Source organism: Crocodylus siamensis, chromosome 5 (assembly GCF_052110815.1).
Source record: "Crocodylus siamensis isolate JL-2025a chromosome 5, ASM5211081v1, whole genome shotgun sequence".
NCBI classification, from domain to species: Eukaryota; Metazoa; Chordata; order Crocodylia; family Crocodylidae; genus Crocodylus; species Crocodylus siamensis.
The window spans coordinates 178,128,097-178,153,149 of record NC_143399.1 but is presented as its reverse complement, the minus strand read 5'-3'; the positions used below and the strand labels follow the sequence as shown (position 1 = coordinate 178,153,149).

General features: G+C 42.0%; 1 protein-coding gene across 2 annotated transcripts in view; it reads right to left on the bottom strand.

Annotated features, from left to right (window-relative positions):
- PLXDC2 (plexin domain containing 2) overlaps positions 1-25,053 on the bottom strand; it is a 489,434-nt gene that overhangs the window by 11,087 nt on the left and 453,294 nt on the right. For both annotated transcript variants that reach the window (XM_090047262.1, XM_090047263.1), the window contains one exon: positions 12,151-12,311. In XM_090047262.1, coding sequence (XP_089903388.1) covers positions 12,151-12,311 — 161 coding nt within the window. The remainder of the gene's footprint in view (positions 1-12,150; positions 12,312-25,053) is intronic.

Below are 25,053 nucleotides of genomic sequence, written 5' to 3'. Positions count from 1 at the left end.
ACTGAAAGGGCAGGAGGCTATTATTGGTCTGATGTGCTTCCTAGCGCATTTTACTAGTTATAGTGTAATGAGCTATTACATAGTAAATCATGTCAACGGTACTTATGTAGCCATCATAAACTAAGAAAGCAAAATTAAACCAGGAACAATTTTTAGCGGGTAAATGTGGGGAATGTGGACAAGTGCCCAATATGACTGTTTTATCTGTATGAGCTGATAGTAATAAAAGTGTGCTGAATCACTCAAAAAGTGACCCTAACTGATGCAGGATTAAAGCTGGAATGGTTTGCTACACTTATATTGCTATAGAATCCAGTATTCTTTGATAGGGATATAATTGTTACAGCTGTTTGTGCCCACAGTAAAGTCAATTTACTTTGTAAAAACTGAGTGGACATACCACACACAGCCTTACACTTTTGTAAGTCACTCTAGGTACTGGGGTAAGTTTGCCCCACAAGAAGTGAGAACTAAACTTCTGCAAATTACAGAAGTTTACTAGTTGTGTGTCTGTTCCCTAGTTAATTTTACTGCAGGGTAGCCATTTGTGCCAGGCAAACAAACTCCCCTGCCTTCTACTGGCCAGACTGTACTAGTACCTAAAGGTGCATATCACCCTGCATTCAGCAAGTTTGGACCAGCTGCTCCTTACTGGATGTCTCTATACGTGGTATTAATGTGACTGAATAAACTCCAGTGCAGTTCATGCTGGACTTTATTGCTCCTGGGCACTATGTTCACACATGAGCTGGGGACCACAGCACTTTGAGTCAGGTCAGAGCAGCCCTGGCTGGCAGGGAGCTGGTCAGTCTGCCAGCCCGGGGCTGCTTCAACCTGGTTCAGTGTGTTGCAGAGGGGCTGGCTAGTCGGCAGGCAGCCCCTGCACTAAAACACCCTTGTGCCCCAGCCAACCCTATCAGCATCTACACATGTGTCACAGTCCATTAAATAAAGCCACTGCAGGACGGTACTTGTGATAGTACTGTGTGGGGCCCCAAAGCTGAGACACCCTGAGCCCCAAGAAGATGCTCCATGGCTGGCTGGGGCTGAGAGTGCATCAAGATGGGGGCTCTGCAAGCCTCAGTGCAGGGACTCCACAGCAGAGCCCTTGCATGATACAAGGGCTCTGCTAGCCTGCTCCCCCATCTCAAGGCACACTGCATCCCAGCCAGCTGGGGAGTGGCTGGCTGGGGCCCCGGTGCCTCAGCGTGCCTCATTCTGTGCCTCAGCCAGCCCCTGCTGCAGCACATGGAGCAGAGGGGCAATGTATGCTGCGGCAAACCGTAATGACCAGGGACATCCACTATACCACAAAGTAGTGGCACAAATTTTTGCCACTACTATTTGTGCTGCAGCAAATGCATGCCCCTGCTCATGTGGACGTGGCCTAGAAGTCTAAGTTGTTTTTCAGAGAAAGTAACATGTAGGATGGTGTAAGAGTTTATGCATAACATCCTTTTTGGTTTCTTGCTGTCATTTTCCCCAGCTTAGACTCTCCTGTTCACAGGTAAATGAACATGAATAGGAAAAAGGAATGTGGATTAAATCAGTCTAACACATCACCTTTTAATTTGACCTTCTATGTCTTTTATAAATAATTCCTTTTCATTCTTACAGTTCTCACTTAAATGTATGACAGGAAAATTAAAAATACATTTAAAAATATTACTAAGTCTGGAAATTGGTCCCAGCAGTAAATTGATTTGGCTCAACTGAGTTACCCAAGGGAAGAATTTGCTTCCATCCACATTCAACTTTAGAGATTCCTGCATGACTTTAGCTCATATTTAAATTTTAAACAGCACCTTATTCTACTCAATCTCTGTTTTATGCATTCTTGTATTCATAGAAATGTAATTCACCATAACTGTCACACCATGCGTGTTTCTTGTTAGACAAATCTTAAATCCTGAGCATAGTATATTTTATGCTACATAAATTAGTGAATAAATTAATTATTTGTAATTGTGTTATAGCTAGCCATTATTGTGGTTCATTAACTTTGCTGCACTTAAGGCTCATTATGTGAGCTCTGGTCTATTTAAAACAAATATGAAGGTCATTAGTCTTTACATAAATGGTAACTTTCAAAACTCAGTAATATTTGCTGCAATATGTCATGTTCTTAAATGGTAATTGTAAGGAATTTCTAAAGATAAATACATAATCTGATTCTAAAGGAACCATTCCTTGCACCTAAATATATTGAACATTTGTAAACTAAAGGGGGAAAGATCTCAAATTAATTAAAAAACAGAAGATTAAAGCAGACAATATCTTCTCTATTACATTGGAAATATGGTTTTATGTAATATTTATGATTTATAAGTTTTTGACATAAAATCCTGTAACATTAAACTGGCACAATTTCTTATTTTTTTACTTTCAAATTTTGGGGCCTGAGTCTACTGAAATGTCAGCGGCCACGTCTACACGAACGGCGGACAACACGGTTGTTACTAATCAGTCACTTAGTACTTGCATAAGTACTGACATTACTGCACAGTACCGTCCCTGTAGTTTTTTTCCGATACTGCTGCACAGTAGCAATGAGTACCACTTTTAAGAAGTACTAAATAACAGCAGCGTGTGGTTATTTTTAGCCACTATGTCACTGTAGCAATGTGCTATAGTGAGGGAGCGTGTCACTATGGGAATGTAGCCGTGGCATCACGGTTTTCGTCCACTGATGCTACATTGCTGTAGTGCATTGCTACGGCAATGTAACATCTCATGTAGACATGTCCCTTAATGTCAGACCCCCTAAATCAGTAGTATACCACTGAATCATGAACCACCACCAACAAAGACGTGCATATTGCCAGGGATGGGGAGCAGAGGAAACAGAACAGTATTAGAGTTTAACGTCAGGTTTCAAATGATTAATAACAAAAAGGGAAAATGTTTCCGAAATACTACTAAACCACACTGATGCTATTTTTTTCCAATTAAAGTTGCCATCTTGGATTGTCAAATACTTTCAGTTTCATTTAACGCTTGGTTATTCAGGAACCAATTAAGAGCACTAAGCAGGTGTTGCCTGTAGCCATTTTTGTTGGAAATGCAACTGCTAACATTTTCTGTCCTCAATAAATTTGAAGAGACTGCTTCAGCAATTATTTTCTTTCTCCTCTAAGGAAAAATAAAAACCCCACAAAAATCTTAAGAACATCATTCATTTTGAATTTACCCTGTTGTTCAAAAAATACATCAACTGTGATCAGAAGCTGATCTCATATTTTCAGGTTTAATTTTAGGAAAAAAAACACATTTCTCTTGAAAGTAAGTAAGTAGGTAATTGAAAGTAGGTAATTACAGATAAAGTACTGAACAGTTACCAGCCCAGAGGAAAATCAAATAAGGAAATGAAGGGGCCCAAAATGTTGAATGCACTAAAAATATTAACATCAAAACTTCACTGAAAAAAAATCTGATTTGGTATTTTTATCTATGCACAGAAATAGTACATGGAAAACAATGATATAACAGTAAATACTGTGCTTCTGATTTATCTTGGTTGTTTTGTTTTTGCATGAAGGCTCCTTACAGACATAAAAGAAAACAAAATGGCACTTTACTTTTAACTCAGTGTACCCCCATGCCGAGCCCAGTGCATGCCCAGAAAAAGGTATTGAGTTAGTTTGACCTGGCTCAACCAACGTCTGTATGGATTGGGCACTTCAGTGGGGCTTTTAGGCACTTTTATTAAAAGATAAAAGCATCAAAAAGCCCCACTGATGTGTGTGTTTTATACAGACGTGCAGAGCTAGGTTGACTTAATGTCTTCCAGTAAAGTGTCCCCCCACCTCCCCTCCCCTTCTCCCCCAGTCAGCAGCCAAAAAAGACAGTGCTTTGCTCTGTAAGTTTACGTCAGCTATGAATTTACAGTGGCTAAGAAGAGGATAGACCTTTTCTGCACATCAGCAGCTCTGTAGTAACTGCACACAACTTTGCTCTCATCTCAGAAGTGAAAGTTAAGCTGTGGTAACTTAGCCTTTAATGAGAGAAGGGCAATTTACTGGAGTTTAACTTCCACTTACCACAGTTTATGTTTGATAAAATCCTTCCCCTTTTTACCCTGCATATTCATATCTTCTGAAATACCATATTTTCATGCATACTACACCCCTACCACAGATAAAACAGGCACCTTGTTTTAGGAAGGCAGAATGTAAAAATAAAAAAATTTAAAAAAATTCAAAGTCATGGCCAACTGTGTGACATAGAGTAAGTGCTCAGGGGAACATAGAGTGTCCAGGAAGTATATCACAAGGGAGTTCCTGATGTCAGCTGCCTCATCAAGATTGTCTCCCATCTATATAAGTTCCTACAAATAAAGCACTGTTTCTAAATCAGAAGGCACATCAAGAAATAATCAGCAGCTCATTTGCTGCTTCAGCCACTAGCTACAGTGCTTAGCCAATAGCTACGGCTATTAGAGGATTAACACAGGACTTTGCCATTTTGGATGATGCATTGTATGCACGCTGTATCCAGGAGTGCTTTTCAAGTGAAGAAAACAGCTTCCCCCATTTAAAATATGCACCATAATTTTACAAGGCTGATTTTCGGGGCAAAGGTAATCATTGTACATGAGAAAATACAGTACTCTTCAAGAATTTGAAGATTGGCAATAGGAGTTTTTCCTTTGAAGAAAACAGTACGGTATTTGTTCCTTTATTGTCTCCTCCAGAACTGCTGGCTGTAACATGGTATGACAACCTTTGGTGCATGCTCTTTTAACTTTGGTATTACTGAATTGATCATGTGACCTTTACCTTTTTCCAGGGTTTACTTCTTAACTTTATTGCTTCTGGCTGTTAGAAAAATTCAGATTAAAACTATCTTCTTGGAAGAACTATTCCTATGTCATTAACTGTAATATATTTATTGTAAAGTATATCTACAATAGTGTATAATTTTTAAACAAACTCTTTCCTTTCTATAAAAAAATGCTACCGTGGTCAACAGTAATGTTTCCTGACCTGGTAATAACATTATTAAAAATTACAGGATTGGATCTATTACTGTAGAACTTGGAGTTTCCAGTCAAAATATGAGCAATTATTTTTTAAGGAAAATGAGAGAAGAGGCATTCTGTGCTCTAACATGTCATTATCTGACTAGCTACATGTCTGCTAGTCCAAAGACATTTCTTTTACTTGTCCTGTCCTCTTTTCATTTTGACAGCAATCTAGCTCTGAAAATTTGCCACTCACTTCTCTCTTGAATCATAAAAGAGAAAATGCCTCTACTAAAAAAGTTGCTAATAGGGGTTTCTTTCTCACACTGTAAAGGAATCACTCTCCAGCCACTTTTCCTGATGACATGCAAACTTCAAGCACGTAGTTGTTATGTTCGGTTCCACTAACACATACACTTATTGCTCCTCAGTTCAGTGGCCCATATCTCATTTGGTTACATTTAACCTCCTACAATGCATGGAAGGGAAGTGAGATCTTATCTTGGGTGCATAATTTGCAAAAAAGTCAAGAAACTCAATAAGCCATGGGTTCGGCTGCACCAATTTTCAGTCTACAAGCTTGTCTAGAATCAATCTCTCTCAAGCTACAATGGCTTATCTTTGAGTTCCTGTCTGACCATCAAAATAGTATGTCAGGTATAATATTCAGAACTCCCACTCACACCTTATACTATAAAATATAATACAGATGCAACTGCAAGGGTTTTCATGGTATTACTCTAGAAATCCCAAAAAGAAAAATAGTGGAAAATTATCCATATTATTTGAGGCTGAAAAATCTTTCTATAGGATGGTAGAGAAGTCCCTGCAATTCTGTTACAAAAATCTACTGCATGGTTAAAATGTTACACATATGCTATAACGTCAATGAGATAAGAGTGCATGGAATTTCTTTTCGTGAGCGTAGGGGAAGCTCTCTTTTCTCTCCCTATTTGTGTATCAGTTAATAATTGATTCTGGGGTTTTGAATTCAAATGTTTCTTTAGACTGACAAATAAAAATTGGACTTGTGTGTTCATGTTGCACTTTGGTGGACACAACCACTACTAAAGTCAATTATGAATTAACAGCTTCTTCTCAAGAAATGCCAGGTTTGGGAAAATGGTCTGTAGGTCAGTATTAGTTGTTCAGACAAATTAGCAAAGTTTCTCCATACAACACACAACTTTCCCCCCAAAACCAGCCACCCCAAATCAGTGTGTGTGTTTTAAGTGAGGAAGCTGTTTTCTTCATTGGAAAAGGTGTGCTCATGTGCTAGGGACAAACATTCAAAAAGCCTAAGCCGAATTGATTCAATCTTTGCAGGTTAGTCTAACCTTGCTAAGCGGAACTGGCTTGAAACAGGACAGGCACACATACTCTCTGGACTGAGGAAATTCAGGCACATGCCTGCAGTGGCCCAGGCTAGAACCCAGGTGGTGCTGGAGCAGGGAGCTAAGCTGAGTGGGGTGTGGCCAGGCCCCAGCGGGACTCTCTCATTAGGGAGCCAACTCCATGGTCCCAGGCTTTTTCCTGCTGGCTGCTCAAGGGGCAGGACTGTTGCCAGCCCCCAGCTCCAGTCTAGCACTCTGAGGCAAGGCGGTGGGGTGGGGGTAGGGGAGGTGCAGTGCATGCATCTGTTGATGATACAGAGCTTTTCAATCTCCTTCTCTGCTTCATCATATTGTCTGCAGAAAACTGACAGGCAAGCAAGCCAGCTGGAGCTGATAGTGATAACAGTCTTTATCACCTGATTCGCACAATGGCCTCTCTCCATTACTTCAAACTTCTGAAACAGCTTACCTGCTGACTTGTTGATTAGCTCCAAACACCCCTAAGCAGTCACTGTCCTGTCTGCCTGTCCCAGTGAAATTGGATAAAGACATGTGCACAGACACCTCTCGGCATTAAATAGCATACCACATGCCTAAGGTCCATAGGGCTGGTTTCCATGCTGTGGGAGATGGGGGTGGGATTTCCTGCTTGAGCAGGGTTGGGGGTAGGGCAGGGCGAAGCCAGGCAGACCCTACTGTGTCTACAGTCTCTGCTGGAGCCTTTCATTAGCTAGCATACCACATGCTGGCTATGGTCCATGCCATGGCAGAGAGGAGGAAGGAATCCCTGCTTAAGCAGTGAGTGGTGAGGGGGTGCGGGGCATGGGGAAGCCAGCAGACTCTGCTGTGCCTGCAAGTCTGCCAGACCTCTGGCCAGGGAGCAGAGGGGAGGGGCCACCCTTGCTGCAGAGAAGAGAGCATGCCGGGATGCTGGGGGACTCTGATTAATTTAAACCAGCAAGGGGTCTGGGACAGACATTGCATAAACTGGTTTTGAGCTAAATCAGTTAAGTCTGATACTACATTCAACGAGGTTTATGTCAAACTGGTTTCAGCCATTTTCAAACTGCTTTATGTGCACTGAACATCTGTTCTGTTACAGGTTTAAACCAGGTTCTGATCACTTAAACCAGTTTATGTGTAATGTATGTCCCTAGCCCTGGAGACACTGTGCATTGCAGGCAGCTACCAAAATGGCTGCCACTTGTGTTTGGTCAGCAAACCGAACAGGTGGAGTCTTGTGTTATTCTTCTTACAACCCTAAGTATTGGCTGCATACTGTTGCTTGTCCTCAAAACAACAAGTGAGTTGTTGGTAGTATCTTAGTGAAGCCTGAGGTGTGGAAAAACTGTATTTACAGGAAGTTATGTAAAGAACTATTTACAGTAAAGAATTAACAGTCTTGCTACTGCACTTTGCAAGGGTCTGAAGCCTAATCATGTGTTACAAAGTCCTCCTGGAAAAATAGATTGTCTATCCCAGAAGGTAGTCTGCCACACCAGGAAGGTCCTGATTCCACACTTCCTAGAAACCCTATGTTCCCAAGAGGACTTACTCTATGGGCCCTGCCACATGTTTGAATCAATGCTGGATAGAAACAAGCGATAGAGTTGTTACTCGTTTTTAAACACTAACTTTGTAGCTGATTGTCTCTTTTTATATCTGCATAGTTCTTTTTATGGTGCAATAATTACTTTGCGTGTATGAGTGATTTTCCTTTTTGCATGTGTGGCCAGTTTAACTTCATCGTGGGATTAAAAAGTTAATTGCATAATATATGCAAAGGGTAGCAGAGGTCTGTGGCACACAGACAGTCATAACTCTGGACAAATCTGTTTTTCCTATATTCTGCCTTCCAAAAACAAGGTGCATTTTATTTGGAGGTGTGCTTTATGCAAGAAAATAGAGTATGTGAGGGTACTGCCTGTCTGTCTGTCCTTCCTGTGTTGGTTTAAACAGTGTTATTTTCTTAAATAAGCACCAACATTTAAAAAAAATGTTTTTTCTAATCAGTAATCTTAGTCCATCTAATATTGCTGATGAGGGATAGCTGTTTTCTTACATTGATTGGTCAAGCATATGGCAACATTACTCAGTTTTTTTCCCACATGAAATATCAGATTGAAATTCTACTAATCTCTTGTAAATTAGATAAATCAGTTATTGTCACACTAAACTTGGGTAACATGGTTTATTCCGTAATTCTAATTAGATTCTTCTAATTAGATTTCTCTGACATCACTGTGCTACCCAACATAGCTTCTTTAGAAATATCACTTATTTCAAGTTATGGATCTTTATATGATAACATTTGTGGCATTGTTTCTCAGATCAAGTGGGGAATTGTTTTTATATAAGTTACCTGCATGTGACACTAGTTTTATCATCTTCCTGGGCTTTTCCTCACACAGATATACTTTTATTCTTTCCAAATGTGACTCTTAAGAGATATATTCTCATCTCAATGAGGAGAATGATGCATACATATCCTTACATTTTGTGTGAAGAGAATTACATTCTTTCCCTTCAGAAAATGATTTTTTTTCCTTTACGTTGTCTTTCAAACGAATCAGATCTTTTTGGCAGTTTCCATTAGCAGATATACAAACTACCTTTGCCGGACCTAGTTGAGTCCTAATTAAATATAGTTAAAAACACAAACAAACCCAGTAGTGGGCCAATCTCCTCTTGTATAAATGGATAGAGTTCCACTAACTTCAATGGAGATGTGTCCATTTATGCCAGAAGAAATTTATCTTAGTGGGCATGTCTACATGTGATGCTACATTGCCTTAGTGACACAGTTTGGCAATATAGCGTCGAAAGGCACAAACCATAACACTGATGCTATGTCGCCATAGTGACAAGCTACCTCACTACAGTGCAACGTGCTATGGTGAGATAGCTGCTAAAAATAATCATGCATTGCTGGGATGGCGCAGTAACGGGTATTACTGAGCTGTCATTTAGTACTTCCTAAAGCAAGTACTAAATGATGGTGTAGTAACAACTCCCCCATAGGGGGCACGTGTAGGTGTGTCCAGTATGTTACACAGACATGAAAGAAAACTACCTGATTTTGTTGCTTGGATCCTGATCCTTAAGTTAGTGCAGTTACATTGCCTGAACTCAGAATGCTGGTATACAATTAATTTTAATTTACTTTTACATGCCAGTTTATTAAGTGTTCTTAAAGATGAATCAGTGTTTCATTCAGACTTCAGTTCACACTTCTATCACTAAGAATAAAGATTTTATCACTGGTTGACATATTTTGGTCCACGCTGTTACTTCAGCAATCCAAGGGACATCCTTCATGGTATTTCAAATTCTGTATCTTTTGAATTGCCTGTTAGAAACTGACCAGGTTCTTCAAAGTAGGCTGGCATGGCCAGTTGATTCCAGGAATAGTCAGCGTTTTCTTTTTTGTTCAGTAAATGTATAGTTGTAAAAAAAAAGGTAAATATAAATATTTAATTCCATACAGGGGAGCACTGATGAGCCAAAAGGAAACATATCACAGCGGAACGCAGACACTAAGTATCCTGTAGCACCAAACACTTTCATGAGGGATAATGTTCACACCTTGTATCACTGTATGCTGGCAGACACTGCATTACAAGAGAATATGTATGTATGTTGCAAAGGTTTCAGAGTCTCTGTCTTATCTGAAGTGTCTTAAATTTGATGTAGTTTTTCAGAGTTCATTAATATCATGAACCTAAAATCCTTAGGGTGGTTCATGGGATGCCCTGCATGGTTTTGGTTTTTTTGAGTCTGTTTTACTGATATGGCATGTGTAATTTTTATGTATAGGTAGTGCCAAACAATAATTAGCATTATCATTATAATGCTTCCATGAACTGTGGTATTTGACACACATATAATTTGATAAATCTTTATATTTGAGCCAAGACTGTTTAGTGGGGCAGTGATTACCTTAAGTGTTCCTCATCTAGTCACACTTGGAAGAGGTAATTGTGGAGAATTAACATTTGACGTGGATTTGTTTACTTATCACCCTTACAGACTTGCTTTGAACACAGCCCTTCTAGACAATAACAAATTCACATTTTAAAAGAAGGCTGTATGACTACAACCTGGCTATTCAGGCTATGGGCAAGGAAAAAAGGTTGGGGAACATTTTTCAGAGTGGGGAAATTAAGTGAACACTGGTTTTGTAATCTTCATGTTGAAAAGGATATATATATTCTCCTGGTCTTAATTAGGTCAGGAAAGACTTCTAGTCTGGTAAACATGCACTTTTGGAGGGGGGGCAGGAAGTTATATATGTATAGTGTGGGCTTCCCAAAAATCCAATGAATGAGATGTAAATGGACAGATAAGAAACTATACTCAAGCATTACCAAGAGAGCAGAGTGAGGTCTTTAGTTTTTTTCCCCCGGGACATAAGGAAACACTGGAGTCCCTCAGCTAGTGAGCTGAGTACAAATCACATTCTTGGCTTTAAGATGCAGGGTAAGAACAGGTTTTTGTTCTGATATTTTATTTTGTTTGACTGTTCTTATATCTCTGTTTCAACATATGGTTACTGACTTCTTATGTTTTCTCTTATCTTTTTGTTATAATTTTTTTATTGTCAAATGTGATATCAGAGGTATTTGACTATATACGCAAGACTTTTCTCTGGAAGATATGGGTCCATATTTCCTGAGTATGCATGTCTGGACAAAGATGTGATTCTTTTAGCTGGCAAAATCCCCTTTGCTAGGGACTGGCAAGACCTGGGAAAGATGGGTAAGGCTGAGCCACCACAGGCCAAGGAATTAGCCCCCGGCACATCCCCTGGTTAAGCAGCAGAGAGGAGTTTGGGGCAGAAGAGCACCCCTGGAAGTTGTGAGAACACCCCAGAAGTGTCACAAAGGTACTCCTGGCCGCATTCAGCCCCAGCACATCACACACACATTTTTTTATTTGCGCAAAAGGAAAATAAGCAGATTAAAAATGAATGGAAGATCATAAATAAAATGTCTTTGCACAGCAATTTTCCCACTACTGTGACTATGTATTATTTCAAATGAAGAAAATAAAAGGTAAATAAAAGAGATCTTGCAAACATCTCCCATTATATTTGTGAAATTATGGTAATCTCCTTTGTGTCTGATGCGAAAATAAAAGAAATCTGTTGAAAACCTAAGATGAGATAGGAGAAAATGGCTACATTTAAAACAGCACCTTGTGGGTTAGGTAATTTGGCAATCTCCAAATCATGCCAGCCAGCACTGATCAAGATTCTAGGAACAGTCTATAATTTTAGTTTAGAAGGTGCTATTCTGGGCTAGAGACAGAAATTACACACAAACTGGTATAAATGATCAGAAACCAGTTCAAATCTGTAACACAACAGAAATTCAGTGGGTATAAACTGCTTTCAAAATGGCTAAAAATGGTTTAAGATAAATCTGGATGAGTGTAGCAGCAGACTTAACTGATTTAGGTTAAATCAGTTTATTTCACTTCTGTCCCAGTCTCCCGCTACATTCAAGTTAACTCACAGTCCCCCAGCTTCCCAGGATGCTTTATACCTCCCCTCACAGGGTGGGCAGGACAGCCTTGGCCCAAGCTGTCTGCTCCAACTGAGCAGGAAGGCATACTCTAACACCCCTCAGCTTCCGGCATTGGCCACTGCAAGCATGTGGCTGCATTTCTAGAATTAAAAGTGAATGTCTGTTCGCTTGTTTATTGGTTCAATATACGTAGTTTAGACTAACCTGAGAAGACTGAATTGATTCAGCCTTGGGCTTTTGATTCTCTGTACTTAGCCTTGTAGACTGACTAATGACATTAGGCAAGTGACAGAATTAGTGACGTATCACACCATCTTTGACTCACCTCAATAAAGAAGAGACTAGCTGCTGATGTCGGATGATGGTACATATAGGCAGTCACCAGGATGGCTGCTGCTACAATGAGGACCAGTATTAGAATTCCAACAATTAAACCAGCATGAAGAGTTCCACCTTTCTTTTCTGCAGCGCTATCATCTGTAGAGGCTGCAAGAATAGCATACTTATTAGCATAATGACTTTTCATCCCATTCATTATATTTCACAATCATCTACAATAAATTCAGCTGATAACTGAACATTTGCTTTCTCTGTACTACGTTTTCCTAATATTTTCAACAGCCCAAGTTTCTAAAAGAGATTACATCTTTCTTTTCCACGCAACTACACACTTACATAATGTTAATGAAAGAGATTTCCAAATGTTTTATTATTTCTATTTCAATTAAAAAAATAATATCCTGTTTTCTGAAAGTAATTTGGACATTCTAAAGTTCCTAATTATCTATGTAAAGAATCTGACTTTGATTTTCCCATAATACAATCACTGTTGCCCTACAGACATCAAGTATTAATTGAATACCCTTTGAAAGCTGTATTTTGTCATCTTTTTTTAATGCAAGCCATGTTGAGGGATGTCACAAACCTTTGTGAGGGCGAGCTAATTAACACATTCTGAAAGCCTGATCATTTGCTTACGCTTAGAGAATGGTATCCAAAAACCCTATGCAACAGAATCACATTGCAAAACTATAACAGATGGAGATTAGATGGCCCTGAAATATCTTCAGCACATACCATATCAGAGTATTGCTTAAGACCTTAATTTTTCCAATCTTTATGCTGATAGGATTTTTTTTTTTGGTATTATCTGCCATGGAAAATCTAGGTACACCCATATATGTGTAACCTAACATTGCCACCCACAAGTAAATCAGTCAATCAAAATCTGAATAACTGTATTGCTATTTGGATGAAAAAGCCTCATTAAATTATTTATCATCAGTGGAACTGGCTGTATGATTCCTATTTTAGGTACCCCACAAAATTCTGGCAATTTCAAACATAGGAATCAAAGATAGGTTAGTTCAGTTTATTAGCGCACAAAAAGAGGACTATTGCTTTACCAGATACAACACTGTACATGGAAGAGAAATAACAAGAAGGGGGAGACAAGAGAATAATTTTGAAGTCCTGACTGTAGCATGTATTACAGGAACCCTATTAATTTGCATACAAAAGCTTATATTGGTGCAGGTTTTTTAATCACCTCTGTGTCTTCTTCTAGATAAAATCTGTGCATGATCTTAACTATCTTAACTTTCTGAACTTATCCATAGTTTCATAGTTTCATAGTTGGTAGGGTTGGAAGGGACCTGAGCAGATCATCAAGTCCAACCCCCTACCATGGCAGGAAAGAGTACTGGGGTCAAACGACCCCAGCAAGGTGATTGTGTAGCCTTATCTTAAAGACCCCCAGGGTAGGAGTCAGCACCACTTCGCTTGGAAGTTGGTTCCAGATCCTAGCCGCCCTGACAGTGAAGTAGCGCCTCCTGATGTCTAGTCTGAATTTACCCTCTGCCAGCTTGTGACCATTATTTCTAATCACTCCTGGTAGTGCTCGGGGGAACAGGGACTCCCCCAATGCCTGCTGGTCCCCTCTGACTAGTTTGTAACAGGCCACTAGATCTCCCCTCAGCCTTCTCTTGTGGAGGCTGAACAGGTTCAGGTCCCTGAACCTCTCCTCGTAGGGCCTGCCCTGCTGCCTCCTGCCCATATGAGTGGCCCTCCTCTGGACCCTCTCCATGTTGTCCACATCCCTCTTGAAGTGTGGTGACGAGAACTGGATGCAGTGCTCCAGCTGCGGCCTGATCAGTGCCTCATAGAGGGGGAGGATCACCTCCTTGGACCTGCTTGAGATGCATCTGTGGATACATGATAAGGTATGGCTGGCCTTCCTGACTGCATCTCCACACTGCCGGCCCATGTTCATCTTGGCATCAATGATGACTCCAAGATCCTTTTCTGCCTCTGCATTGATGAGAAGTGAGTTCCCCAGCCTGTAGGTATGGTGCTGGTTCTTCCTCCTCAGATGCAGCACCTTGCACTTGTCAGTGTTGAATCCCATCCTATTTTCATCACAAGTCACTCTAAAGAAAAAAGGCACTTCTGGCATGTTGTCTAGGGTGAGTCTTATATTAGTTAGTATGAAAAATCTCTTTTTCTGTTTCCTTTTCCTGACCTGGACCTACTTATTCTTTTTCAGACCAGGACTGCTCCTTCTTGTGTAAGTGAAAAACCATGGGCACTACTGGCAACAAATGATATCTGATATGAGTAACAACTGAAAATGATACCCAGATAGTCAACATTCAAGCCTTACAAAAAGAAAATTGGGGAAAGAAAAGATAAAAGAAGACAAAAAATGGTTAACCCTCATGATTGCAGTGACATAAATACATTCATGTCTGATAGTTAGTACTAGTTCTCAAATAGAATCAAACCATCTCAAGTTATACATGCATAAATAAAACTACAGAGAAGGCATTAGAGACTGTGGCCTCCAGGTCCTCTTTTCCCTCCCTACAAAGATGCTGTTGTGATTATAGGTACAGCATCAGGAAAATACTGTGAACCTAATAGTGGCTCTCCATTACACTTTTTGTAGCACCTTGCGCTTCCATTCTGCAGGGTCAAAGAGTAGACTACCAACTGCAGTCTACCACCCTAAGTCTTTCTTCCACTTCCATAGCAACAAGTTCAAGAGAGCACAAGAACACACAAAGCCACACCCCACTGTGATACTCTTATACCACACAGGCTTGAAGTTGATCTTAGAAGTAAAATGAGAGAGCAAAAGAGCAGAAAAATACAAGAACGAAAGATTTGATAGTAAAAGAGAGGCAGAGAGTTCTGAGGGAATGAAATAAATAGATGGAAAAATGTGTGCTGGGCTATAGTGGCCTGGATTACTACATGTAGGAGGGTTACTACAACTGGGGGGTTCTAGAACAGAGGTGGGCAAATATTTGGGGTGGGGGGGCCACTTAAGAAGTTTTGGTGAGATGTTGGAGGGTTAGGGGAGGGGGCGAACTGGCCCAATGCGTGGGTGCTGACCTGCCCTGGCACAGTTGGCAGGAGTGGGGGAATTGACCCTATCTGGCCTTGGCCCTATCCAGCCCTGCACCCACCACTGGGGGCACTGGTTGGAGGGCGTGGGTGGGGTCTCCATGAAAACCAGCCTGGGACCCCTGTGGGCAGGGTGTGCTCAACAAGGGAAATGGGATGGGGCTGTGGGCAGGTGGGGAGTAGCGTCTAGTAGCAGGATGGGCAGGGATGGCCAGGATCATGAGGCAGTGAAAAGTGCTGTGCTGGGGCACACGAAAGAGCCATAATCTGCTCCTCACATGTCCCTGCAATGGGCGCCAAATCAGTGGGCAGGGATGTGTGGGGAATGGATTACAGCTTTGCCCCAGGCCACAGTGCCGCACTGTCACTGCCCCATGATCCCAGTGCTGGTCCCAGCCTGGCAGTCGGTACAGGGTAGACAGGCGGGGGTGCCTGGGCAGCGGGGTTGGGTCCAGTGGTGATGACAGCACAGGTGGCAGCAGCTGGAAGACACCGCTGCAGGGGCTGCCAGGAAGCTGAGTCCAGATACTGTGATTCCCCTGCTCCACTGCACATGCCATGGCCTGGGCTGCCCTCCATGCCTGGGCTCGATGGGGCCAAGGGACCTGCCGCAGACCAGGCAGAATCCCTTGGCAGGCTGGATCCGACCTGTGGGCTGTATTTTGTCCAACCCTGGTTTAGAAGCAAAAGAGACGTGGTGTTGCTTTAGCCATTTCAGCAGCTAATTGCTCTAGCAAATTTTTCAAACTGATCAGGATACAGGAGTTAAGCACATCTTTGCCTATACCTCCTGAATGCCTTGATCCAGTAGGTATATTCAGAGTATACCTAACAGACTGCAATGGGATGTATCAGACTTTTCACAAAATACACAGGCAGTCACAGCTTCCTTTTATCACTTGTTGGTGACAAGGTCAGCTTGTTATATACAGATAATATGGTTAAAACATTTGTCAGGAAATGGAAGGGCAAGGGCCAATTCCCTCAGCACACTGAAGGGATTCAAACACGTGTCTTCTACCAGAAAGCCCTAACTACCTAGGTGCAGACAATTTTGGATGGGGGCACTCTAAATCCCTCTTATTGAAGCTCGGCCATTGCACAGCCAAGCCTGCAGGATTTATTGAGAAAAGGGGGAGAGCGTGCATGACTCTGGAGACTGTTGACTACTGCCCTCATCCGAAAGTGGGGAGACCTGGGTTTTAGTTCCTACTCCTGAGATAGCTTTCTATGGTTTTACACATATTGTTCATTGGATAAAATACAGAAACATTCTTTGTATTAGGGAACTGGAAACTGTCTTCTCTTCCTAAACCTTATACCCCAATCAGTAGGCAATTTTGTAATGGGGCCCCCACCCCATTACTGAAAAGAGGGAGGGAGCCCAGCCCCTGGGTACAGACGTAACAGTAAAAAGAGACCTAAATAAGATGGCCACCTGGCACAAGTGTAAGCAGTGACTGGCAGGACTAGGATGGAATTCGGGGCTCAGGAGACTGACAGAGAGGCTCAAAAGCCCAGGGCTTAGCCCAGGAGAGGCAGTCTGGATACAGGAGCTGCCAAAGAAAGAGTCCCAGAGGGAAGCCAGTTTGGACTACCTGGAGGAAAAAACTGTCCCACAGAAGGGTGGAGAAGACCCTGTGCTGTGAGTGCCAAGATAAGTACTTTAAACCTTTTACATTGTGATACCCTGAGGCACAGGCAACTGATAGGGAGGGCACAGTGGGGCATGTGCCCCCCTTGAGATTGTCCCCCAAAGTTAGGGCAGTTTTTTTGCTGCAGTTTTTTTTCCTGTGCAGGCTGGTGGCATGTTGGGGGAGAGGGGAGGGGGCACTAAGCTGCGGCACACAAGTATAGGAGTGGATATGGGGTTTTTGGCCTACCCACAGGCCCACTTACAAATTGTGCCTCCCCAGACTCAGGAGGCACCATTCACCCCTGCCCTGGGGTGAGAGTTAACCCTGACAGGGGAGTTTGTGCTTGGCAAGCCTCATGCTTGGGAGTGAATGCTCATACTTTTGATCTGTGTTTTGAAGTGAAGGACTGATGTAGCTGTAAGAGATGAATTGGAGGCCCCTGGCATGCAGCACAGGTACACAGTAGAGCGCTCTGAGGAGCTGGAGACCTTGGGTGGTACGTGGGGCAGTATCCCAAATATGTTTCAAAAGGGAGGACTGTGGCATGTCAGAGGACTGGGTATGTGGCAGCAAAGACTTGGGAGAGGAGTGTAAAGGGGGTGTACCTAGGGGCTGAGTGGCCCAGAGCCTACAGAGAGCTAAGCTGGAGCTGAGGCCTGACCATCTAGGGTCCTAGTGTAGTACACCCTGGGTTATGGGACCCAGCCAGATTAAAAGTGATTCTAAGTCTAAAAACACCTGAGTTCAGACAAGTACTTAACTCAAAACCAGCATCTGCTTCCTGGGGCAGCCTCCCTATGAACTTTTGGGAGCTTGTGCATGTGACGCCATTAGCATGTACATGTGATGAAAATGTCACTCTATATGGCTTAATGGCATCACACTACATATGTGCAAGAATTTTGGGGGCTGAACATTAGTTAGTTTTTAGTTAGCTGCCTTCCCCGCCACAGGAGAGGCAGGCAGGCCACACAGAAAAAAAGGCTTGAGCCCTTTGCCACTTCTGTCTTCAGCAGAAGTGAGAAGGGGCACGATCCTTTTTTTTTTTTTTCCTGGCGGAGCCTGACTGCCTCTCCCAAGGTTGGAGGGTGAGCTGCCAGTAGACCAAGTGGCCCCTGAGCTGTGGGGGTCCTGGTCCTTCCCTCCAAGGTGGTTGCACTCCTTGGCACTGCCCAGGCAGGCCGCTAGCAGGCTGGGTGCTGTCTCAGCTTGGGGTCAGGGAAGAGTTGGATCAGGCTGGGTGCTAGCACCCCATGCTGGCATCCCCAGATGTCCCTGCTTCCATGGATGGAAGGACCAGGGCCCCCCGCAGTTCAGGATATGCTTGGTCCATCAGCAGCTCACCCACAACGACTGTGGACAGTTTCCGTCAGAAAAAAAAAGGATCGGGCCCCTTGCCACAACAGTGGCAGAAAAATAAAACCCCACCATTTCAATGAGAAACCCACTGTTTCAATTTAGGGGGTGCAGAATGCAGCCCTAAGGACTAAACCTCTATCATTTGTACAAGCACCCTATAACATCAAGTCATGGCCGGTTTGTAAGGTGGCAGGACCAATGAGGGGGCAGGACCCAGAGAGCCCAGAAATGGGGGCAAGGAGGTCAGAGCCTGGTGGCAAGCCAGGCCAGGAACTTTGTTGTGTCAGAACCAAATCTTCCATGTTACACAGTTGCATAAGTGAGCCATCACCACTTCTTCCACTAACAGCCATTTTTAAAAAGAAAAATATGAACCTTGCTCAGTTTTTTGACTGAAAGGTTGTAAGTACCTAACCCAGAGAGGATTATATGTTGTAGATCTTAACATAGTGGTCACTTAGGCACCTTCCTGCTCAGTATACAGGGTTTTGGAGTCCATCTTGAAGCAGCTAGGTCTCTCCATGCACTGTATAGAGAGACTCGATAACACACACAAAGTTTAGATGTGGGGGCAGGCACGTGAAATTTAGACATGCAAGTCCTTCATTGTATTAAACCTTAAATGATTTATGAAAAGGAGATTAGATGAATGTATACAAATTTCAGCTGTAATTTTCAGTTTATGTACTGAAATGCATGTACAGTAATAAGGAAGACAGCACTTAGTACTTGCACATACTTTACATTCTCAAAGCACTATGCAAATGTAGAGGCCAGTGGGAGAGGCCTACTTTATGTTACATGCCCTGTGCCAAAATGCAAACCCCTTCTTTCTGGTCATGAGCAGTTATTTGCATAAGGTGCCCCAATGTAGTGATCTGACAAAAAGATGTCTGGCTTCTTAGTAGCTGCTTTGCCTTTTACATCTGTCTTATACTTTTTCCAGATCTGCACAAATAAAACTACTTTACCACTTACACCCATTTTCTGTCCAATTTAGTAATAATACAAATTACTCGTTGAGTCTGTCATGGCTGAATGGGGATCATCATATTCCACATGCATATTAAGAATGCTGCATGTCAACAAAGGCCCAAAACAGTCTGTAGGAGCCATCAAACTTATCTGCTTTGATTTGTATTCTTTCAGTGTTTAGCATCAAGGTTTGTAAATGAGCACACTGTTACTACTAGATGATACTGATGACAACAGCCTGTGCGCATTTCTACTCGCCCATAGTGCAAAGCATTCCATGTGCAGTGAAATAATGATCAGCATAGCAAATACTAAAAATCATAAAATATAAGTAAATGGTTTTCTAAATGATGGTAACAAATGTAAGTAACTAGTCATTTCCATAATCAAAATTCAGTTCATTGACCTCAAGGTTAGAATACTTGAGAAAATGATTGCACTCTGCTTTCCCAGAGACAATAAACAATGCTGTCAACTTTGAAAATTTCCTCTGACATAAATCAACTGACAGTTCTTTAAAAAGCCACAGAGGAAAATGGGTGAAAGAAAACTTGAGAACTTTTTCAGGTGCAAAACCTTATTAAGCTTATCACAGCACATCTGCTGTTCCAGGCACAGCTAAACCTTTAGGGAAGATATTTGTCTTGATGACCAATCCTTGCCTGGTGGCAGCTTTCACAAAAGGAATTTCCTCCTAAATTTCCTTGTCTTTTGCTTTATGCATGTCTGTTGCAGACCTGTAAGTCTTATTTATAACTACAAATGCTTTTATTTATAACTCCTGTAAATGAAAAGTGTGTTCACATCTGCAGGTCAGTCTGCTTTTTATTGCAAGTTGGGCATGTCTGCACAAGATGCTTTACTGCACAGTAAACCTTACTGCACAGTCAACCTCACTAATGATAATTAAATTTTCTACTTTCAAGTGCAAGTAGCAAATTTACTTTGAATTAGTAACAATGAAGTAGCACTTGTGTAGATTTGCTCCCGGTCAGCCAGCCACCAGGGGGCAGGAGATTGTTTCCAGCCCCCAGGAGCTCCTTGCTGCTAGGGTGGGCTCTGCCACTGGAGCCCAGACAGGAACTATGTTCCCTTGCTCCAGCAGCAGGAAGCACCAAGTCCCCCACTCCAAGATCATGATTGGGAAATGGGAGGCTGGGAGACCCTTATCTTCCAGTGCCAGGTCCATGACAATGGGACCAGTGCTGGGAAACCCTTATCTCTTAGCCCCAGCTCTGTGGCTGTGGGGCCGGTGCTGAGAGATAAGGGTGTCCCAGTGCTGGGCCTGCAACATGCAGCTGGTGATGGGAGATAAGGGTCTCCCAACACTGGCCCTGAGGTCAAGAAGCTGGTGCTGGGAGCTCCCCAATGCTGGGGGCTGGGAAGTTTGCTCCCCACCCAGCTCTCGGAGTATGGAGCTGGGTGGGGGACAGGCTGGGGAGCTCATTCCCTGATCGGCTCCAGAAGGGGGGGCTAGAGCTCCCCCTGATGGTGGCAGGGACCCACTGCAGAGCCTCAGGAAGCAGAAGCAGTTTGCTGCCATTAGCAGCAAATCTGCTTCTGCTTCCCTGCATGTGTAGATGCCTGCCTGGGGGTGTTTACTTGCAAGTAGCTTACTCATGAGTAAACTGATTCCGGATCAAAAACATGTGCAGATGCACCTACTGAATAGCAGGAAGGAAAAAGCAGATAATTATATGCTCTTAAAAATATTAAAATATAACTAAAATATTAATTCTTGCCAGTGCCCTCTTCTTGGAATTTTTTCAAGAAATAGCTGAAGAATGAAAACAATGTTTTCATTTAGTTCTGTTGCAATGTCATCATATGTGATTATTTTACCTTTAAAAAAGATTTTGGTTTTTCAAATTCAGTATTTTTTAATTTTACCTTCTGCTCTCCTTGGGTCAGACAAACTCTTTTGAGTTTCTCAGTGTATAAATACATAAAAATATTTAGTGAAATATTAGAAGAGAGAGAGCTTCCAAGAGAGCCCGCAGGCTCAGGGGTGACTTGGTGGCAGTCTATAAGTATATAAAGGGTACATATCAGGATCTGGGGGAATGCCTGTTCACCAGAGCACCCCTTTAGAACCATCTCTTCCCTTTAGAAACAGAGTTGGGTAAGCCCCAAACCCAGATGACGAAGCAAGGAAGAATTAAAGAGCTACACTAAAGAATTCCACAATTTGCAAGAGATGGCAAGATTACCTTTTTTCCTTCACCTGAAACAAGTAATCTCTTTTTACTGTTTGTGTTCTTATTTTTTAGACCAGGTTGTAAAATAACCTGCTCCCAACTCTCACTGTAATTGTACACTCTCACTGTAATGCTGTGTCATTTAAAACAAAATGATACAGCATTTTATTTCACACACCTGTGTGTTAGAGTAGAAGTCTGTGGTATGTACATTGCCTAAATATAACAGCTTCAAGCCCTAAATGTGACAAAACACTCATTTGCCAAGAGGACCCCCAGCTGTCTAATTTACTCCCCTATCTGTACAAGATGAATAGGTTTTCAGGATATAGCCATAATTTGGTAACAAAAGAATACAGGAAAGGCATTAAAATTATTCTCTTGTGAATACTTCATTAAAAATGCATTTGCTGTTAGGCCATGTGGCAGCATTATGATGTATTTTAAATGGTGATTGAAAAAGAATGATTTTATGGGGCTATTCAGATGACTTAAAGACTGGTTACATGAGTAAGGCTACATCTACCCTGGAGCACTTTATTATTATAGAAATGTAGTACGCCACTATTAATCCTTTTGGAATATGGTGTATGTGTGAGAGGTCACCAGGACCTTTGACGTGTGGGCCTAGGCAGGAGTATGGAGAAGTGGAGGCTGCCCAGAACTTCCACTCTCCACTTTTGACCATTAAGACAGTATCCAAAGGCCACACAGAGTCCAGACATTCAGTGCCTCAGTTGCTGTAGTATAGAAATACTGGTATATTATAATGGCAGAGAACTCCTAGTGTGGATGGAGCTATGCTAGCAAAGCTGCCCTCTTTACTAGTACTGTAAAATCTCCATAAGCAGTATATAATATGCAGGTTATTGCACCATTCTGCTGGCATAACTGTTCTGTGATGTTTGCTTCTACTAGTCTAGCTACATTGATCAAGGATTACATGTCTTCAAATCCTTTACCAACACAGCAATGCTGGCAGAAGTGTTTACTATAGACCGAGGCACAGAGTATAGCATGCCATTAAGTAAAGGATCCAGGATGACCTAGATGGATTGGAGAAATGGTCCACATTCAGTCAGGTGAGAATGAACAAGGACACATGCAAAGTCCTACACATGGGATAGAATAACTGTATGCATGAATACATACTAAAGAATAACTGGCTAGGCTGCAGTACTGCAGAAACCTGGGGATTACAGTAGACTATATAAAATGAACACGAGACAAAAGCACATTAACAGGAGTATCACTTGCAAATCAAGGGAAGTGTTTCTTCTGCTTTATTAAGCTCTGGTGAACTGTGTCTAGTTTCAGGCCTGAAGCTTCAAGAATGCTATAAAAAGTTTGGAAAGAGTCAAATGCAGAGCAATAAAATGCTTAGGGACCTTCATGGAAAGATTTATGAAGAAAGCCTGAAAGAGCTAGGTTTATTCAGTCTGACAAAAAGGAGATTGGGGTGGGAGGGAGGAGGGAGTTGAAAACAGTCTTCAAATACCTCAAGGGGTATTTTCTCCTATCTATATGGCTTTAGGACAATGAGCAATGGACTCAAACTGCAGCAGAAAAAATTTAGCTTGGAGATTAAGACAAACTTTCTGACTATAAGAGATGTCAATCCTTGGAACAGGCTACCTAGAGAAGTTGTGAAATCTCTATCCCTGGAAATTTTAAAGAGCGGGTTAGACAAATGCTTGGCTGGGGTGATTTAGGAAGGGATGATCCTGCCTTGAGCAGGGATTTGGATTAGATGACTTTGTACAGCCTTGTATTCTTGTATTCTTGTTCCTACTTTCTAGCCCCTAAGGATGATAAAGCATTTTTCTTACTTACACTGTTTCATAGTTTCGTAGTTAGTAGGGTCGGAAGAGACCTGAGCAGATCACCAAGTCTAACCCCCCGCCATGGTAGGAAAGAGTACTGGGGTCAAACGACCCTAGCAAGGTGATTGTCTAGCCTTGTCTTAAAAGACCCCCAAGGTAGGAGCCAGCACCACTTCGCTTGGAAGTTGGTTCCAAATCCTAGCCGCCCTGACAGTGAAGTAGTGCCTCCTGATTTCTAGCCTGAATCTACCCTCTGCCAGCTTGTGACCGTTATTCCTGGTCACTCCTGGTAGTGCTCAGGGGAACAGGGACTCCCCCAGTGCCCGCTGGTCCCCTCTGACTAGTTTGTAACAGGCCACTAGCTCCCCCCTCAGCCTTCTCTTGTGGAGGCTGAACAGGTTCTTTAGGACTCGTAGTCAGTGCACTATTAAAATTTAGATGTTACAGAAATAGACCATATAATGCATTTGGGGGACAGAGAGGCCTTCACATGAATAGGCCATTTCTCTGGAATTATTTTACTAACCTTGGGCTTGCTTGAACTTTCACATGAGTGAATGGCTGTGAATGGGGGGGACTGGACTCAAGATCCCAGGAGGCTCTTTTCAAGTCCTGTGTTACTATGAGCTCACTGAAAATTGATAAAATGCTGATTGGCACAACTGGGTAAGGACTATTTAAATGAATATTTTCTGATTGATTCTGAAGCATGGACAGCTGCTTTATAAAAAATGCAATAATTTTATAATGAATTATTAATACTAATTTAAGAATAATATTAATTTAATGTCTTAAACAAGCATGATGTCTCTCCAATATTGCCTTAGAAATATTAAACATTATTATTATGTGCATGTAACATCAGAATGCTTGTGAATAGCTTTATAATCATGCAACATTATAGGTAATTTTTCCAAAGAGCTTTCTATCTGGAGTTACAATCCCAAAGCCAAACAGCAAACTAAATGGAAGTGACAGTGGGCAAAGCAAAAGAGCAAACCTGTCCAGTGGGAAAGTATCCTATTTTTATAGTCCTTGTTTCAGAGTAGAACTGCACTTTGCAAGATAATTGCTGATATGTAGAATTTTTAAATGGGCCCACTTTTTACAAGGTATCCCTGCCTTGTTGCACTTAGGACATGTTAGCTGCATTTAAAGCACGACATCCACATGTTCAAGCAGTAAAACATGTTAAATGTGATTTTATCATGTAAAGAGCAATTGTATCATGGAAAAATTAGAACTTGCCAGTGAAGGAATATCTTTGAATACGTGTTCAGTTATCATATGAATGCTTCATGGAGATAATAGCAACACAGCTTGCTGGTTCTTCGTCCCAGCTACCACACCACACCACACCATGCCACACCACACAGCTCTTGAATGGGCTCTAGTGCAGTCATGCACCGTGTCATGTTACACTTAAGAAATAATAATAAACATTATCATGCAACTTCTCAGACACATTCTAACTTTAATATGGAAAAGTAAGGTTTACTATGATTTAAATAAAACATGTGCTAGGTGTCCCATGTGACATGGCCCTCAATTACACAACTATTATGGAATTGTAAGATTCTAAAAAGCATACAGTTCTTAGGTTATTTAACACCTCCCTCTACCACTGCACGATTGTTCCTGAAGAATTCTCTTGTTTCATGAGAGTAGTGCTGTAGGAACATTTTTGACAAGCTTTGAAAGTCACTCCTGTTTGTGCAAATCCTGGGCCCCTTGGGAGAAAGGCTGAGTTTTAGGATGATTAACATCTGCTTTTGGAATGCTTCTGGGCTGGTCTTGCACAAGGAGATCTAGAGCTCAGAATGAGCCC